Source organism: Cervus elaphus, chromosome 1, assembly GCF_910594005.1.
Source record: "Cervus elaphus chromosome 1, mCerEla1.1, whole genome shotgun sequence".
Lineage (NCBI taxonomy): Eukaryota > Metazoa > Chordata > Mammalia > Artiodactyla > Cervidae > Cervus > Cervus elaphus.
This window is the reverse complement of record NC_057815.1, coordinates 47,042,266-47,062,532: the sequence shown is the minus strand read 5'-3', so window position 1 is coordinate 47,062,532 and position 20,267 is coordinate 47,042,266. Positions and strand designations below refer to the sequence as shown.

The 20,267-nt window shown below is 39.3% G+C and overlaps 1 protein-coding gene across 4 annotated transcripts in view; it reads right to left on the bottom strand.

Moving 5' to 3' along the window:
* JHY (junctional cadherin complex regulator) overlaps positions 1–10,593 on the bottom strand; it is a 76,438-nt gene extending 65,845 nt beyond the window's left edge. For 3 of the 4 annotated variants that reach the window (XM_043894724.1, XM_043895322.1, XM_043896066.1), the window contains exon 1: positions 7,320–7,642. In XM_043894724.1, the coding sequence (XP_043750659.1) occupies positions 7,320–7,642 (323 nt within the window). Of the gene's footprint in view, positions 1–7,319; positions 7,736–10,481 lie in introns of those variants that run through there. The other variant, XM_043893994.1, reaches the window with a different exon arrangement.
* Between the last annotated feature and the right edge of the window lie 9,674 nt (positions 10,594–20,267).

Sequence of the window (20,267 nt, the reverse complement as noted above, 5' to 3'; positions counted from 1 at the left end):
AATCAAACCTCAGTAAACTTAAGAAAATTGAAATCATATCAAACATCTTCTCCAGCCACAATGGTCTGAGACTAGATATCAATTACAAGAAAAAAACTGTGAGAAACACAAAGACATGGAGATTAAACAACATGTTTCTAAATAGCCAACAAGTTACTGAAGAAATCAAAGGGAAATCAAAAAATTTCTAGAAACAAATGACAATGAAAACGTGACAACTCAAAACCAATGGGATGCAGCAAAAGCAGTTATAAGCGGGCAGTTTATAGCAATACAATCCTACCTCAAGAAACAAGAAAAACACTGAATAGACAACCTAACTTTACACCTAAAACAACTGGAAAAAGGACAACAACAACAACAACAAAAAACCCAAAATTAGTAGAAGGAAAGAAATCATAAAGATCTGAGCAGAAATAGATGAAAAAGAAATGAAAGAAACAATAGTAAAGATTAATAAAACTAAAAGTTGGTTCTTTGAGATGATAAACAATTGACAAGCCTTTAGCCAGACTTATCATGAAAAAAAGAAGAATCAAATCAATAAGATTAGAAATGAAAAAGGAGAGGTTACAATAGACAATGCAGAAATACAAAGGATTATAAGAGACTATTATGAACAACTCTATGGCAATGAAATGGATAATCTGGAAGAAATGGACAGAGTCTTAGAAAAGTTCAGTCTTCCAAGACTGAACCAGGAAGAAATAGAAATTATGAACAACTCAGTTACAAGTACTGAAATTGAAGCTGTGATTTAAAAATCTCCCAAAAAACAAAAGCCCAGGACCAGATGGCTTCACAGGAGAATTCTGTCAAACATTTAGAGAACAGCTAATGCCTATCCTTCTAAAACTGTTTCAAAAATTGCAGAGGAAAGAACACTTCCAAACTCATTCTACGAGGCCACCATCACCCTGATACCAAAACCAGACAAAGACAACATAAAAAAAGAAAACTACAGGCCAATATCACTGATGAATATAGATGCAAAAATCCTCAACAAAATTTTAGCAAACAGAATTCAACAACACATCAAAAAGCTCACACACCATGATCAAGTTGGGTTTATTCCAGGGATGCAAGGATTCTTCAATATATGCAAATCAATCAATGTGATACACCATATTAACAAATTTGAAAGAAAAACCATACGATCATCTCAACAGATGCAGGAAAAGCCTTTGACAAAATTCAGCACCCATTTATGATGAAAACTCTTCAAAAAATTGGCATAGAAGGAACCCACCTCAACATAGTAAAGGCCATATATGATAAGCCTACAGCAAACATTATTCTCAATGGTGAAAAACTGAAAGCATTCCCCCTAAGATCAGGAACAAGACAAGAGTGTCCACTTTCACCACTATTATTCAACATAGTTCTGGAAGTCCTAGCTACAGCAATCAGAGAAGAAAAAGAAATAAAAGGAATCCAGATCAGAAAAGAAGAAGTAAAGCTCTCACTGTTTGCAGATGACATGATACTGTACATAAAAAACCCTAGTTATCAGAAAATTACTAATCAGTGAATTGAGCAAAGTTGCAGGATACAAAATCAATACACAGAAATCACTTGCATTTCTATTTACTAACAATGAAAAATCAGATATAGAAATTAAGGAATCAATCCTATTCACCATCACAACAAAAAGAATTAAATATCTAGGAATAAACTTACCTAAGGAGACAAAAGGACTGTATACAGAATATTATAAGACACTAATGAAAGAAATCAAATATGACATAAACAGATGGAGAGATATTCCATGTTCCTGGGTAGAAAGACTCAATATTGTGAAAATGAGTATACTACCAAATCTAATCTACAGATTCAATGTGATCCCTATCAAATTACAAATGACATTTTTCACAGAACTAGAACAAAAAATTTCACAATTCATATGGAAACACAAAAGACCCTGAGTGGCCAAAGCAGTCTTGAGAAAGCAGCATGGTGCTGGAGCAATCAACCTTCCTGACTTCAGACTATACTACAAAGCTACAGTCACCAAGACAGTATGGTTCTGGCACAAAAACAGAAATATAGACCAATGGCACAAGATAGAAAGCCCAGAAATAAACCTATGCACTCATGGGTACCTTATTTTTGACAAAGGAGGCAAGAATATACAATGAGGCAAAGACAGCCTCTTCAGTAAATGGAGCTGGGAAAATTGGACAGCTGTGTGTAAAAGAATGAAATTAGAACACTTTCTAACACCATACACAAAGATAAACTCAAAATAAATTAAAGACCTAAATGCTAAGACCAGAAACTATAAAACTCTTAGAAGAAAACATAGGCAGAACATTTAATGACATAAATCAAAACAAGATCCTCTATGACCCACCTCCTAGAGTAATGGAAATAAAAACAAAAGTAAACAAGTGGGACCTGATTAAACTTAAAAGCTTTTGCACAGCAAAGAGAACTATAAGCAATGTGAAAAAGACAACCCTCAGAATGAGAGAAAATAATAGCAAATAAAACAACTGACAAAGGATTAATTTCCAAAATATACAAGCAGCTCATACAACTCAATGCCAGAAAAACAAACAACCCAATCAAAAAGTGGGAAAAAGACCTAAACACACATATCTCCAAAGAAGACATACAGATGGCTAACAAACACATGAAAAGATGCTCAACATCACTCATTATTAGAGAAATGTAAATCAAAACTACAATGAGATAGTACCTTACACCGGTCAGAATGGCCATCATCAAAAAGTCTACAAACAATAAATGGTGGAGAGAGTGTGGAGAAAAGGGAACACTCTTGCACTGTTGGAGGGAATGTAAATTGATACAGCCACTGTGGAAGACAGTATGGAGATTCCTTAAAACACTAGGAATAAAACCACCATGTGACCCAGCAATCCCACTCCTAGGCATATATCCCGAGGAAACCAAAATTGAAACAGACATATGTATCCAATTGTTCATTGCAGCACTATTTACGATAGCTAGAACATGGAAGCAACCTGGAAGTAACCTAGATGCCCATTGACAGCTGAATGGATAAAGAAGTTGTGGTACATATGCATAATGGAATATTACTCAGCCATAAAAAGGAATGCATTTGAGTCAGTTCTGATAAGGTGGATAAACCTAGAACCTATTATACAGAGTGAAGTGAGTCAGAAAGAGAAAGATAAATATTGTATTCTAATGCATATATACAGAATCTAGAAAAATGGTACTGAAGAATTTATTTATAGGGCAGCAATGGAGAAACAGACATAGAGAATGGACTTACGGACATGGGGAGAGGGGAGGAGAGGGTGAGATGTATGGAGAGAGTAACATTACCATGTGTAAAATAGATAGCCAACGGGGATTTGCTGTATGGCCTAGGAAACTCAAACAGGAGCTCCGTATCAACCTAGACGGGTGGGATGGGGAGGGAGATGGGAGGGAGGTTCAGAAGGGAGGGGATATATGTATACCTATGGCTGATTCATGTTGCGGTTTGACAGAAAACAGCAAAATTCTGTAAAGCAATTATCCTTCAATAAAGAAAGAAATTTAAAAAATACATTGAATAGTATTTACATTGTCCTTGGGTAAAAAGCAAGGTTAAAGTCAGGTCTCTGAGCACCGTTCAAAGAGGAAAAACTCAACATTGGGGAAATGAGGTCACATAATGGATCCTTACCTTGGTTTCTTCCTCATAAAAGTACAGACAAGAATACCTATCCTTCCCGATGCCCTGTTTCTATAAATAAAACTACCATTTATTACCTAGGAGACTATGACTCTCTTAGATTAGTGCTACAATAAAAACATGGTTTAAAGCATAGAGTCAGACTGCAGGAGTTTGCTGCTCCACCATGAACCTGGTGAAATAAATAACCAGCTTCTGTAAGCCTCATTTGCAGTCTCTAAGATGGGATCATGATAGTGTCCACCTGTTGGGGCTGCCATAAGGATTAAATAAGATGATACATGTCAAGTGTCTGGCACAGGGACGGCTTGGGACAAGGATTCTGTCAATGCTTTCGTTGTCGGAACCTTAAAGTAATCTTTGCCTTCTCTTGTTCTTTCCAACCCCAGTTCTAAATTGTCACCAAGTCCTAGCAATTCTTTATTTACATATGTCTCTACTCATTAGCTGTGAAGGAAATGAATAAAAAATTGCTATGAAAGAAATACACTCATATAAGAGTATGTATTGGTTGGAATTTCCCTGGTGGTCCAGTGGTTAAGACTCCGTGCTTCCACCATGAGGGTCTTGTCCCTGGTCAGGAAACTGAGATCCCACAGGCTGCGCGGCAAGGCCGGAAAAAAAGTATGTGTTGGTTATCTCTGAGGAGGAAGACGGGTGTGAGAAGGGGAACAAGGAAACTATCTGCAACATTTTATGTTTTAAAAAATATATCTGAAACAAATATGGCAGTAAGGGTGAGATGGTATTTTTCTCTGTACTTTTCTGTGGGTTAGAATTTTTTCTTAATTAAAAACCTCAGGGAATTCCCTAGTGGTCCAGTGGATAGGACTTGGTGCTTTCACTGCTGTGGCCCGGGTTCGATCCCTGGTTGGGGAACTAAGATCCTGCAGGCTGCACTGCATGGCCAAAGTAAATAAATAAATCAAGTATTTTTTTAAAAAAAGAAACTCTCAACATCAGTAACAAAGCACTCTGATGTTAGGTGACTTCATCTCTGTCAGCTTCATTTTCCTGGCCTGTAAAATGGGACTAGCAGCACTTTCTTGTGGGATTGCGATGAAGAATTGAGTGAAGTTACAATGGCCTTTCAAAAGAGATGACATTATTATTACTGTTGTCATTATAATTATTACCATCTGGTGGTCTCTCTGCTGTGTTTTTACCATCTAATTCATAATGCACCAGCTTGCAGAATAATCTTCCTTGAATACTGCTTCATTTCACTGTCCTCCCCAAGAACCTGCGTTTTCTCCTCTGGGTATACCCAACCCCATTCAGTCGGGGGTGGCGAGCTGGTTAAAGCCTTCCTAAGCCCCTCTTTCACCCCCTAACTCTGTGGCTGCACCTCAGTTATAGCATTTATCACTTGTCAGTAAGTCTCCTACATACGAATGAGTTCCATTCGAAGAGTCAGTTAGTTAAGTCCAATTTATTTGTAAGTCTAACAAAGTTACCCTCGGTACCCAGCTAACAAAATGGCCTTTGTAGTACTGTACTGTTAGGGTTTATAATATGTTCATATCTTTGGAAGTGCATGACTTGAAGGTTTGTATGTAGGGGACTTAACGCTATTCCGACAGCCCCTAAGAAGCAGACAAGCTCGATTCAACTAAGTATCTTCAGTGAAAGAGAAAGAAGAAAGGGGGAAAAGACTTAGGGCTGGGCTCTCATTCTGGCTCCCATGAAAGCCGGAGTGTATCCTTGGGAAACATCATTTGAGTTCTGTGTTCAGTGTCATGTCCGTGGCATGGGCTGGCCGTATCCACAGAGGCCCTTGTAAGCAGGCCCCTCCTGTAATTTCCCTACATTCAAAAACCATCCTCTGTCATCAAATGGGGCTCCATGGGCCACACACACTCATGTTAATTCTGTTCTTTTTTCCCCAAATCTTGCCTAGTTTCCAAAACCCTGCCTGCCCAAGTTCTAAGCCTTCCAGTAAACTTTCCTCAATTTATTTTAACCCTAATTTAAAAAACATCTAACACAAAGAAGGTCTGGGAGGGAGGGGATGTCTGTATACATAGCTGATTCACTTTGTTGTATAGCAGAAATAAATACAACATTGTAAAGCAGCTATATTCCAATTCAAAAAATAAATAAAAGCAGTTTATACTGCACATTAGTAATAATTGTTTCCTTAAACTTAATAGAATAAGGCAAGGCATTATTTTCTACAATCCCATGCACCCTTATTACTTGGCTAACAAAATTAAGACCTACTTCTGACTTTATATCATTTCTCCTCCTCAACCCTTCAGCTTTGGTTTATTGAAAAAAAGAAAAACATGGTAGGAGAGTGTTTTCTTTTTTTTTTAATCTAACACATACATCACTTACTAAGAGTCACTGTTTGAAGCACTTTATATATATATATATATATATATATATATATATATGAAGCACTTTATATATGTATATATACACACACACACACAAACTGATTTAGCCTCACAATAAACTGTGAGATAACTACTATTATTATCCCATTTTTACTGATGAGGAGCTGAGGCACAGAGTTTAAATGGGCTTGGCCAAGGTCACACAACTAGTCAGTGGCAGAATCTGAAACCACTTGGTTTGCTTCAGATCTTTGTAACTTACCACCATCCCAAGACCCCTTTCTAATCAATAGCTGTGAACTTCAGTACTCTAGTGTGCCATTTATATTTTCATTAAAACTGAATAATATTGCACTCATTTATATCTTCTTAGACGTTTTGGTAGCTTCTGGCATAAAGTGAATACACCATAAATACTGATGATTATAGAAATTAAATCTCTGTGATTATATAAGCCCAGGAAGATAGACCTCTCCTGGCTCAGGTAGAGGTCTCAAGTCCCTGCCAACAATGTACTTCACTGACAGTGATGGCAGTCTTGTGAGAGAAGCAGGCTGGCTCATTTCACAGGAGAGAAAAAATAAACTGCAAGAGACTGAACGGGACTTATTTCAAATTATACACTAAACACCATTGCCTCGACCAACTCAAGAACACCTGAGTCCATGATCATGGCACTTTTCTAGATCAGGCTTTCTGGGATTTCTCCAAGGTGAGGTCATAGCAGTAGAGACACTTGGAATATGGACAGGATGTAAGGAGCATAAGAAATACAAATGTCCTTATCGTTAATAACTATTCTCATCAACAATCTTGGCTCCAAGCTGCCCTTAACTGCTTGGAGATCTGTCTCACACACATTACAAAGGAGCTTGTTACAAGAGCCTGTTCAGAAACAGACTCACAGACTTAGAAAATGAACTTCTGGTTGCCAAAGGGGAAAGGTTGTTGAGGGGGAGGGATAAAGGAAGAGTTTGCAATTAACATGTACACACTACTATAAATAAAACAGATAATCAACAAGGAACCTACTGTATAGTACAGGCAGTTCTACTCAATATTTGGTAATATTGAAAAAAGATAAGAATGGGAAAAGAATGAAAAAAGAATTAGATATATGTATACCTATAACTAAATCACTTTGCATACCTGAAAGTAATACAACATTGTAAATCAATTATATCCACTATAAAATAAAAAAACCCCCAAACAAGAGTCTGTCCTTACTTTCACTTGAGACAGTACCAGTAATTATGTAACAGTGCATCTCAGAACCCACTGTTTTCTTACACAAGCCAATTCCTTACCTATTAATTGCACCAGCATCTTGGGTGTGGAGGTTTTCCTCGCAGGTCCTCTGAGCTGCTTTTCTGCTTGCTTCCTCTTCCGTCTCACTCAAGTTCTCCTCCTCTAGGCTGTCAGGCTCCATGTCATTGTCCTGAATTTGATCTTCAAGCTGAGACCGGGACTTGATCTTTTGAGTGGGGCTTTCTGAGTCAGATTCCAAAGAGTCTTTTGAAATCAAATGTAAGTCTTCTTTCTTAAATGATGGCTCTGTGGACTGGACATTTAAGTTGGTGTGGACAGGAGATTGAATAGACAGCTTGGGAATGAATTTACTATGACTCATCTTGAGAAAAATATAAAAATGAACAGGGATTCTCTCTTGTGGATGACAGCAGCTGGCTGGATATTTAAAGTTGTGGTTCACAAAAGCATTTGCCTAAAAAAATTATATTTATGTTATTATGTGACAATTAAAATCTCTAATTCCAATATTAATAAAAAATTAAATAAGAGAACCTCATTATATTATCTGCAGGCTTTTGTATGCACACTTTTCTAAGTATGAGAAAGGTCTACTGGAAAAACTATTGTGTTTTTCCATTTACAGGAACACTTCTGCTGCAGAGCTCATAAACAGTCTAAGGAATCAAATGCAGCTTTATTGAGGAAATCAAATGACTGGAATCCTTTTTCTAGCTTCCAAGGGCCTGTTATCGATAAGATTGGACAAAGCCAAATGGGTAATTACAGATAGTACTTCAATGTCTTATTTCCAATATCCAGGGTACTGATATATATATATATATATGCCATGTTCAGTAGTATTTATGGACAGAGTTAAACAGGTTCAGGTTCTGCCTTTTGGAAAATAAAGGAGGGGGAGACAGTATGGTTTCCACAGTTGGAACTGAAAAGATGATGGAAGCTAGTTTGTTCCTAGACCTATACTGGCTGACTTTTCATTTGAAAGACTTTGATATCCAGGTTGCTACCAGGTAGGAATATATAATTTAGGTGGATGTAACCTGGAGAAGGCAATGGCAACCTACTCCAGTACTCTTGCCTGGACAATCCCATGGACAGAGGAGCCTGGTGGGCTGCAGTCCATGGGGTCCTGAAGAGTCGGACACGCCTGAGCAACTTCACTTTCACTTTTCACTTTCATGCATTGGAGAAGGAAATGGCAACCCACTCCAGTGTTCTTGCCTGGAGAATCCCAGGGATGGCGGAGCCTGGTGGGCTGCCGTCTATGGGTCACACAGAGTTGGACACGACTGAAGCAACTTAGCAGCAGCAGCAGCAACATGGAGATCAACTTCGGCTCAGTAATAAAAACCCCATAATAATGATCAAAACTGTTCAACAAAAGATTTGATGGCCTTGTGAATTCTGCCATTCAGTGATTCATAGCAGAGGCTGGGTATCCACGTGGACCTGAAAGGGATGCTGTCCTGGGGAATGTTGGCTGGGTGGAAGATTGGCCTGAGTAACAGCTGGGGTCCCTTCTAACTCGCTTAAGAGTATGATTCCAAGTGAGCCCTCCCTGTCTCAAAGGGCTGTCATAAAGACCCATGAGATGGTTTACGGAAAGGGTGCTTTGAGTTCAGATACAATTGAAAGGAAATGATGTTTTTGGATTGTGCTTCCTTTCATCTCTAGCTGGCATTTCTGTTTGCTCTGTCTTCTATCTCATGCCTTTATGCCATTTTTTTCCCCTGTAGGTCAGATAACAGAAACAACCTTTCTGATCAGAGATTACTGTAAAATTTGTTTTAATGGTCTACTCCTATTCTTTTGGCAAATCCTTTCTTTAATTAAATAACATGACCTTCTTTTTAGTCTCAGTTGACCTTGTTGCTAACGTTTCTATGGAACATCCTCAACTCCTTGGAGGAAAGCACCTTAACAAACAAGACAGACCAAAGGTAACATTCATATTGAAATACATATGATATTTAAATATCTATGATTTTATTTTTAATTTAAAGTTCCCCCCTCTTGGTAGACTAACATATTATTTGTCAAACTGTTTGCATTAATTGCCTTATTTTAAAAATATATATTTCATTCTACCATATTATTTTAATTTTGATAAATGGATCAACCTTCGCTTTTAGGATATTTTTAGAAAGCAGCAGATCCCTCAAATACTAACACGTTTTAACCAAAACAGTTTGTAATAATACATCTTAAAGAGTTCAAGTCACTGTACTTGGGATCTTAAAAAAGCTTGAAATAATCATTATATTTCAATTTGGAACTGCTCCTTCATGAAATAATTCAGTCCCTTCTATTTCTCTTCGTTTTTTAAATGACATAGACTAGGGGTTCTTGGAGTTAATCAATTAAAAATGTTCATAGAAAAAGAATTTTTGTTGTTGATGTTTGGGAGATAATGAAGAGAGCAAAGCCAGATACCATCCAAGTTGGGTCATCTGTGGAGGTGTGATTTTATAAAAGCATGGGATTAAAAAAGGAAAAGCTGATGACTGAAAAAAATTAGAAAGTGGGACTTCTAAATGCAGTGAATGTGGCTCCCTACTGGCACAAAGTTTTTCACTGAAATTTCAGACAAAGACAGGCTTACACATCTCCTAAGTAAATAAGACAGACAGGGATAAACCAGTGGCAACAAGAAACCGCTCATTCCCAAGGGGCCCGTCAAGATCCTTGGGCCCAGCCCGTTACATTAGTACTGGGAGGAACACATTTTCTTCTGTAGGTGAAATGTAGCCCTGCTTTAAGGGTTCATCCACCAAGACGAGTGCAGAGGAAAAGTTACCCTGTTTTGGAACAAGTCCTAAGCTGCCCAAAGAGGCGTGGCGTTTATTTCCTCCCTCCGCCTATTCTCTGATGGACAAGACTCGGCAGCCAGGGGCATTTTAAGGCCCAGGAAGTGATGGGTGATCTGGTGGGTCTGATGCCCCGGACCGGCCTGATCAACCCAGGATAGGGCTGTTCTGGGAGTCTGGGCGCCAAAGTCTTTCAAGATCCCAACCACCAGCCCCTGGGCTCCGTCCCTGCCTCGGCCACCGTCTGTCCTTCCCGTCTGGGTCCCAAGTGCTCCCGCTAGTGGGCTCCTTTTTCTCCCCACCTGGATCACTTTCCTCGAGAGGTTTTCTCCTGTCCCCATCCACGGTCCCACCGTCCACCCCCAATCCCTGCTCGGGCGCACCGCACACCCTGTTTGGGAGGCAAACGCCTGTCACCTGCCGGGCGTTCCTGGCTGCCGCGACCCTGGAGGCCCCGCATCCTCAGTGCTGGCGCCTCCCGGTCCCGCCCTGCGTCTCCCAGCGCTGCCCTGGAGACCGGGGCCAACAGAGCCAGCCCCGCGCGACTCGGGCCGCCCGGCTGTGGGCGGGGCCTCAGCGAGAGGGCGGGGCCTGTGCTGTCCATCCCGGCATCCGCGTTTCACAGCGCCGTGTCTAGTCAGTCCAGGTGGGAAGGGTGGGAAGCGTAGTGATGACCGCGTCTAGGGCACAGCTCCCAGGATCCCGGGAGCTCCCAATGAAGCCGCTCGCAGCCCATACTGGCTTTTCCAAAGTTGAAAAGCAAGGAAAGACAGGCCACCGAGTGAGAAGGGGATTTGTAAAGAACTCCTACAAATTAAGAAAGCAAAGAATCCAATTTAAAAATGGGCAGATGACTTAACAGAAATTTCACAGAAGAAATCCAGTGGCCAATAACTATGTGTTGTGGATGGAAAAGGTTAATAATCAGAAGAGGATAAAGTAAAGCCACTGTGGATACCATCCACACTCACCACGTGGGCAAACATTAAAACCCTTGACAGCGCCCAGGGTTGGGGAGGATGGTAGGGCAAACATCCCTCGTATACTGCAGACGGGAGTGTGAGTTCATGCAGATACTGTGGAAAATGGCTTCACATTAGCTCGGATGTGTACACCCTGTGATTGAGCAATTTCATTTTTTAGGTGTTTACCCCCCACCTGTGTATGCTTATGTGCACCCAAACTGGAAATAACTGAAATGTCCATCAACAGTTGAATAGTTAATTGTAGTATTTCCCAAATCATTGCAGATGGTGATTGCAGCCATGAAATTAAAAGAGGCTTGCTCCTTAGAAGAAAAGTTATGACCAACCTAGACAGCAGAGACATTACTTTGCCAACAAAGGTCTGTCTAATCAAAGCTGTGGTTTTTCCAGTAGTCATGTATGAATGTGAGAGTTGGACTATGAAGAAAGCTGAGCACTGAAGAATTGATGCTTTTGAACTGTGGTGTTGGAGAAGACTCTTGAGAGTCCCTTGGACAGCAAGGAGATCCAAGCAGTCCATCCTAAAGGAGATCAGTTCTGAATATTCATTGGAAGGACTGATGCTGAAGCTGAAACTCCAATACTTTGGCCACCTGATGTGAAGAACTGACTCATTGAAAAAGACCCTGATGCTGGGAAAGATTGAAAGTGGGAGGGGAAGAGGGCGACAGAGGATGAGATGGTTGAATGGCATCACCAACTCAATGGAAATGAGTTTGAGTAAACTTTGGGAGTTGGTGATGGACAGGGAGGCCCAGCATGCTGCAGTTCATAGGGTTGCAAAGAGTTGGACACGACTGAGCGACTGAACGGAACTGATTTCATATACTGACATACTACACAATAGCAAAAATTAATGAAATACAACTGCATGCAATAAAACAGAGGCATATTAGAATACAATATTGAGTTAAAAAACACCCCAATACATTGTATGATTTTGTACATAAATAGTTTTAAAAGACAAAATTGAACTGCATTATGTTTATGGGTATATACTTAGTGGAAAAGAAAAAGAAAGTGAAGAAAAACAAAGTGTCTGACTCTTTGCGACCCCGTGGACTATAGCCCACCAGGCTTCACACACACACACATATATATATCATATATGTTTATATACATCTATACATCTCCGTATACCTAGACATTTATAGTCTCTTTTAGATTATTTTCCATTATATGTTATTATAAAATATTAAGTATAGTTTCTCTATTTCTTTGCATTGTTCACTTAAAAATTCTTTCTTAGTCTGTATGTGTCTCTTGTTTTGAGGTGGGTCTCTTGCTTCCAAACTCATTCTATGAGGCCACCATCACCCTAATTCCAAAACCAGACAAAGATGCCACAAAAAAAGAAAACTACAGGCCAATATCACTGATGAACATAGATGCAAAAATCCTTAACAAAATTCTAGCAAACAGAATCCAACAACATATTAAAAAAAATCATACACCATGACCAAGTGGGCTTTATCCCAGGAATGCAAGGATTCTTTAATATCCGCAAATCAATCAATGTAATACACCACATTAACAAATTGAAAGATAAAAACCATATGATTATCTCAATAGATGCAGAGAAAGCCTTTGACAAAATTCAACACTCATTTATGATTAAAACTCTCCAAAAAGCAGGAATAGAAGGAACATACCTCAACATAATAAAAGCTATATATGACAAACCCACAGCAAGCATCACCCTCAATGGTGAAAAATTGAAGGCATTTCCCCTGAAATCAGGAACAAGACAAGGGTGCCCACTCTCACCACTACTATTCAACATAGTGTTGGAAGTTCTGGCCACAGCAATCAGAGCAGACAAAGAAGTAAAAGGAATCCAGATAGGAAAAGAAGAAGTAAAACTCTCACTGTTTGCAGATGACATGATCCTCTATATAGAAGACCCTAAAGACTCTACCGGAAAATTACTAGAGCTAATCAATGAATATAGTAAAGTTGCAGGATATAAAATTAACACACAGAAATCCCTTGCATTCCTTTATACTAACAATGAAAAAACAGAAAGAGAAATTAAGGAAACAATACCATTCACCATTGCAACAAAAAGAATAAAATACTTAGGAGTATATCTACCTAAAGAAACAAAGGACCTATACATAGAAAACTATAAAACACTGATGAAAGAAATCAAAGAGGACACAAACAGATGGAGAAACATACCGTGTTCCTGGATTGGAAGAATCAATATTGTCAAAATGGCTATTCTACCCAAAGCAGTCTATAGATTCAATGCAATCCCTATCAAGCTACCAACGGTATTTTTCACAGAACTAGACCAAAGAATTTCACAATTTGTATGGAAATACAAAAAACCTCGAATAGCCAAAACAATCTTGAGAAAGAAGAATGGAACGGGAGGAATCAACCTGCCTGACTTCAGACTCTACTACAAAGCCACAGTCATCAAGACAGTATGGTACTGGCACAAAGACAGAAATATAGATCAATGGAACAGAATAGAAAGCCCAGAGATAAATCCACGAACCTATGGACACCTTATCTTTGACAAAGGAGGCAAGGATATACAATGGAAAAAAGACAACCTCTTTAACAAGTGGTGCTGGGAAAACTGGTCAACCACTTGTAAAAGAATGAAACTAGAACACTTTCTAACACCATACACAAAAATAAACTCAAAATGGATTAAAGATCTAAATGTAAGACCAGAAACTATAAAACTCCTAGAGGAGAACATAGGCAAAACACTCTCCGACATAAATCACAGCAAGATCCTCTATGACCCACCTCCCAGAATATTGGAAATAAAAGCAAAACTAAACAAATGGGACCTAATGAAACTTAAAAGCTTTTGCACTACAAAGGAAACTATAAGCAAGGTGAAAAGACAGCCCTCAGATTGGGAGAAAATAATAGCAAATGAAGAAACAGACAAAGGATTAATCTCAAAAATATACAAGCAGCTCCTGCAGTTCAATTCCAGAAAAATAAATGACCCAATCAAAAAATGGGCCAAAGAACTAAACAGACATTTCTCCAAAGAAGACATACAGATGGCTAACAAACACATGAAAAGATGCTCAACATCACTCATTATCAGAGAAATGCAAATAAAAACCACAATGAGGTACCATTACACGCCAGTCAGGATGGCTGCTATCCAAAAGTCTACAAGCAATAAATGCTGGAGAGGGTGTGGAGAAAAGGGAACCCTCTTACACTGTTGGTGGGAATGCAAACTAGTACAGCCGCTATGGAAAACAGTGTGGAGATTTCTTAAAAAACTGGAAATAGAACTGCCATATGACCCAGCAATCCCACTTCTGGGCATACACACTGAGGAAACCAGATCTGAAAGAGACACGTGCACCCCAATGTTCATCGCAGCACTGTTTATAATAGCCAGGACATGGAAGCAACCCAGATGCCCATCAGCAGATGAATGGATAAGGAAGCTGTGGTACATATACACCATGGAATATTACTCAGCCATTAAAAAGAATTCATTTGAACCAGTCCTAATGAGATGGATGAAGCTGGAGCCCATTATACAGAGTGAAGTAAGCCAGAAAGATAAAGAACATTACAGCATACTAACACATATATATGGAATTTAGAAAGGTGATAACGACAACCCTTTATGCAAAACAGAAAAAGAGACACAGAAATACAGAACAGACTTTTGAACTTTGTGGGAGAATGTGAGGGTGGGATATTTCCAAAGAACAGCATGTATACTATCTATGGTGAAACAGATCACCAGCCCAGGTGGGATGCATGAGACAAGTGCTCCGGCCTGGTGCACTGGGAAGACCCAGAGGAATCGGGTGGAGAGGGAGGTGGGAGGGGGGATCGGGATTGGGAATACATGTAAATCCATGGCTGATTCATATCAATGTATGACAAAACCCACTGGAAAAAAAAAAAACAACAAGTCAAAAAAAAAAACAAAAAACTATAGTCCACCTAGAGGGATGGAATGGGGGAGGGGGAAGCTTCAGAGGCTTGGGATATATGTAGACATGTCTGATATATGTTGTACAGCCAAACTTAACATTGTAAAGCAATTATACTCCAATAAAAAAAATACTTTAAAAAAAAAAATTCTTTCTTACCTCTCCTTGCTGTTCTTTGGAACTCTGCATTCAGATGGGTATCTCTTTCCTTTTCTCCTTTACCTTTTGCTTCTCTTCTTTTCTCAGCTATTTATAAGGCCTCCACAGACAACCATATTGCCAATTTGAGATTATATTTCCTTACTTAATGCTAGCTACATAGATATTCATTTTATAGAAATTTATTAAGCTGTACATTTACATGTATGTAGAATGTTTCACTATTAAAAATCTTCAAAGAAGAATAAAGAAGGATTGGGGATTGTATTCATATTAAAATAGTGTTAAACCCACAAATAGATTTGATTAAGTATCTTCAAAGATGCAAAAATTCTTCAATATTAATGGTGTCATTAATGATAGCAAACTCAGAGTGTTGGAAAATATCTTGAGTACTCAATTTGCTGCTTTTTATTCTGCTTTATATTAGAGTTAGATTAAAAACAAAATGTTTTTGACAGCAGGGAGTGAGTATACCACAGGACCTCAATGTTACTTGAAGAAATGGAAGCAAGGTTGCCGAAAGCATTGATCTTATTCCGTCCAGCATTTTAAATTTTTATTTTTGGTTGTGCTGGGTCTTTGTTGTGTGCAAGCTTTCTCTAGTTGCAGCCAGTGGGCACTACTCTTCATTTTGATGTGGTGGCTTCTCTTGTTCATGAGCACAGGCTCTAGGTCATGGGCTCAGTAGTTGTAGCTCAGGGGTTTAGTTGCCTCGCAGCATGTGGGATCTTCCCAGACCAGGGATTGAACCTGTGTCCCCTGCATTGGTAGGAGCATTCTTAACCACTGGACCACAAGGATAGTCCTGTCCAGCATATTATACAGTTGATATTGGTGGTGATTTAGTTGCTAAATTGTGTAGCTGTAGCCTGCCAGGCTCCTCTGTCCATGGGATTTGCCAGGCAAGAATACTGGAGTGGGTTGCCATTTCCTCCTCCAGGGGATCTTCCTGACCCAAGGGTTGAACTTGCATCTCTTGCATTAGCAGGTGGATTCTTTACCCCTGAGTCACTAGGGAAACCCAACAGCAGTAATTTTAATGGAAATAATTTAACATGAAGATTTATTCACTGAAAAGTAGCAAAAGGACCCCAGGTGTCCTTGGAACAGTAGGTACAGGAATCAACCACCGCCCCTATTTCTGTGCGAACACGGGGAAGAATTTGTAATGATCACCTGGAAGCTGGAAGGAAGGGGCCAGAGCTGGGAGACAGAGGAGATTCCAAGCTGATGAGTGCTGGTGTCTTGAAGAGGCTTTTGAAGCTGGTTCTGGGAGCACTGGGAAAACTTGCGCCAACTGCTGCTACTGAAACAGGCTGAGCTGTGGGGGTGAAGAAACCTCAGGATGATTCTGAGAGGTAGAGGACGCTGGGGAAGTGTAGCGTCTCTCTACTGCCCTCTACTGGCAGAGCCTAACAAAGCGTGACTGGCCAAGGTAAAAGGTTTGCAGAGGCTAACCCAGCATGACAGCCAAGTACATGAGTATGTTTGAAGCTGAGAGACAGTGAATTAATAAGCAGAACAGTGATACACTGTTCTTCAGAATTCTTAAGGATTATAAGGTGGAAGCATATGAACAAAATAAAGCCATAGAGTGCATTGTTTTTATCTTCCTCTTCCCTGGTAGCTCAGATGGTAAAGAATCCATCAGCAATGCAGGAGATTCCGGTTCGATTCCTGGGTCAGGAAGATCCTCTGGAGAAGGGAATGGCTACCCACTCCAGTATTCTTGCCTGAAGAATTCTATGGACAGAGGAGCTTGGCAGGCTACTGCCCATGGGGTCGCAGGGAGTTGGACACAACTGAGCGACTTTCATGGAAATAACGATGATAATTTATGTATGATTAGCAATTTCCCAGAGTTTGCAAAGTGCTTTTGCATGTATCATCTGTTCAGAATTAAGCTGGCAATCTGATGCTGAACTAACTGAAAAACAAAGAAGAATGAGGAAAACAGGTCAAAAAATTACTAAAATAGATGGTTGTTGTTGTTCATTCACTAAGTTGGGTCTGACTGCAACCCCACAGACTGCAGCACGCCAGGCTTCCCTGTCCAGAGTCTGCTCAAATTCATGTCCATTGAGTCGACTGAGCACATAGCTGGAAAGTGTGGTTACCCTGTAATTCTAGCAAATTAAAGTGTCTTGTTCCTTCACCTACATGTTAAATTAGAAGTAGTAAATTAGGAATGGGGAGAGACGGCACTCTGAGGACAGAAAGGACAGTACCAGAAAGTGAAGGAACACAAATTACGTAAGAGATGTTCAGAAAGACCCAAAGCCACCTGAGGGTCCTTTGGTGTAGGCAGCAAGCCACTGTATAGCTGAAAACCCTCTGAGAGAATCCCAGTACTACAGTAAGCATGGTTCATTTTCATAATGATGGATTTTAAAAACCCATAAAGAATAGGCCAGTTTAATACTAGAAAGGTAACAGTCATGCAATATATTTTACAAAGATTTTTATCTAAAATATTAAAATGTTTAAAATTTCAAGGGATAAACTCTCAATCATCCAGAAAAATTTGCTTGTTTAGAATAACCCGTCTTGAGGATTCTAGAGGAGTGAAGTTGTGATAAATATATGTTTATACAGACAATGCAATTCAACAGGCAGATGTGCAGAGAATGCTAACAATGTTCTAGGAGAACTAGATTGAGCTGGGTGAGTCCGTGGGTGGGTGTGTGGGGGGTGAATTCTGCCTGCTGGCATCAAAAGCTTTAGGAACAAGATGATCCCATAGGATGGTTCTTAGGAATACAGATTAACAAGCGATGATTGCTTTTCTTCTTCTGTTTTGTTTCCTTGGTTTGCTTGTCTAAAAATAATTTTAAGGCATTTTTATTATGGCAGTTTAAGAACATACAACAGGAGAGAGAAAGGTAAAATGAACTCATAGGTAACCTTTGTTCAGCTTCAAGATCAATCTGTGAGTGATCTTGTTTCTATGCATACTGTTTTGTACTCCCAACACATTTTTAAAAGTAAATCCAAGCTGCTATACAGTTTTATCCATAAGTACTTAGGATGCATTTAAGAGACAATTTTTAAATTACCACAGTGGCATTGTCACATCTGAAATAATTACAACTCTTTCATATCGTTTTACACTAAGTCATGTTCAGAATTTCCAGACTGTCTTCCATGTGTCTTTCTGTAATTGGTAAATTTGAATCAGGATCCAAACAAGTTCTACAAAGTGATTTTTTAGAATAACAGCTTTATTGAGATATAATTCACACATTGCACAATTCACCCCTTTAAAGCACACAGTTCAGTAGTTTTTAGTATATTCATAAAGCTGGGCGATCATCAAAACTATTTAATTCCAGAACATCTCTCCCAAAGCAGCCATTCCTCGTTCCCTGCTCTCGTCTCAGCCGTTGCCAACCACTAACTACTTTCTGTTTCTATGGGTTTGCCTTTTCTGGACATTTCATGTAAATGGCATCTTAGAATTTGTGTGTGTGTGTTTGGCTTTTTTTTATAGCATAATACTTTCAAGGTTCACCCATACTGTACCACATATCAGTACCTCATTCCTTTTTATTGTCACTGTATAAATATACTATGTCTTATTCATTCATTCATCAATTGATAGTTATTGGGTTGTTTCCACCTTTTCACTATCACGAATAATGCTGCTATGAACATTCATGTACAAGTTATTTTTAAAAAAAACTTTTTATTTTGTATTGGGATAGCCTATTAACAATGTTGTGATAGTTTCAGGTGAATAGCAAAGGGACTCAGCCATACATATGCATGTATCCATTCTGTCCTGAACTCCCCTCCCATCCAGGCTGGGAGGGAGCTACACAGTAGGTTCCTGTTGGTTATCCATTTTAGATATAGCAGTGTTCATGTGCAAGTTTTTATGTGGACATATGTTTTCTTTCTTTTTCTCCTATTCTTTTAGGCAATTTTTATCCTTCTAGCTTTATTGAGATATAACTGACATATAGCAGTGTATGAATTTAAGGTGTATAGCTTAATGATTTGACTTACATGTACCATGAGATGATTATCATAATGAATTTAGTGAACATCCATCATCTCATATATACAGTTAAAGAAACAAAAATATCTTTCCCCTTGTGATGAGACCTCTTAGGATTTAGAACTTTTCATATAGCAGTGTTAGTTATATTTGTCAAGTTGTACGTTACATCCCTATAGGGCTTACTTATCTTATTACTGAAAGTTTGTTCCTTTAGATTACCTTCATCCAGTACCTCCTTCCTCCATTTCCTGCCTCTTGTAACCACAAATCTAGTCTCTTTTTCTATGGGTTTATTTGTTTTTAAAGTATAACTGACCTACAACACTATGTTAGTTCCTAGTACACAACACAATGATTTGGTATCTCTATATACATTTCAAAGCAATTACCATGGTAAGTCTAGTTATCATTGTGGCCATATATACCTCAGAATGGAACTGTTGGAGCATATGGAAACTCTCTGTTGGACTTTTGAAAAACTTCAAGAATGCTTTCCAAAGTGGTTGAAATATATATATTCCTGTCAGTAATCTCTGGGGGTTCCAATTTTTCTATGTCCTTTCCAACATTTGTTATTGTCTGACTCTTTTTATGATAGCCATCCTTGTGAGAAGTTCTGTCTCATTGTAGGTTTGATTTGCATATACCTATAGCATATTAAAAAGCAGAGAAATTACTTTGCCAACAAAGGTCCATCTAGTCAAGGCTATGGTTTTTCCAGTGGTCATGTATGGATGTGAGAGTTGGACTGTAAGGAAAGCTGAGTGCCGAAGAATTGATGCTTTTGAACTGTGGTGTTGGAGAAGACTCTTGAGAGTCCCTTGGACTGCAAGGAAATCCAACCAGTCCATCCTAAAGGAGATCAGTCCTGGGTGTTCATTGGAAGGACTGATGCTGAAGGTGAAACTCCAGTACTTTGGCCACCTCATGCGAAGAGTTGACTCATTGGAAAAGACCCTGATGCTGGGAGTGTTTGGGGGCAGGAGGAGAAGGGGATGACAGAGGATGAGATGGCTGGATGGCATCACTGACTCGATGGACATGAGTTTGAGTAAACTCCAAGAGTTGGTGATGGACAGGGAGGCCTGGC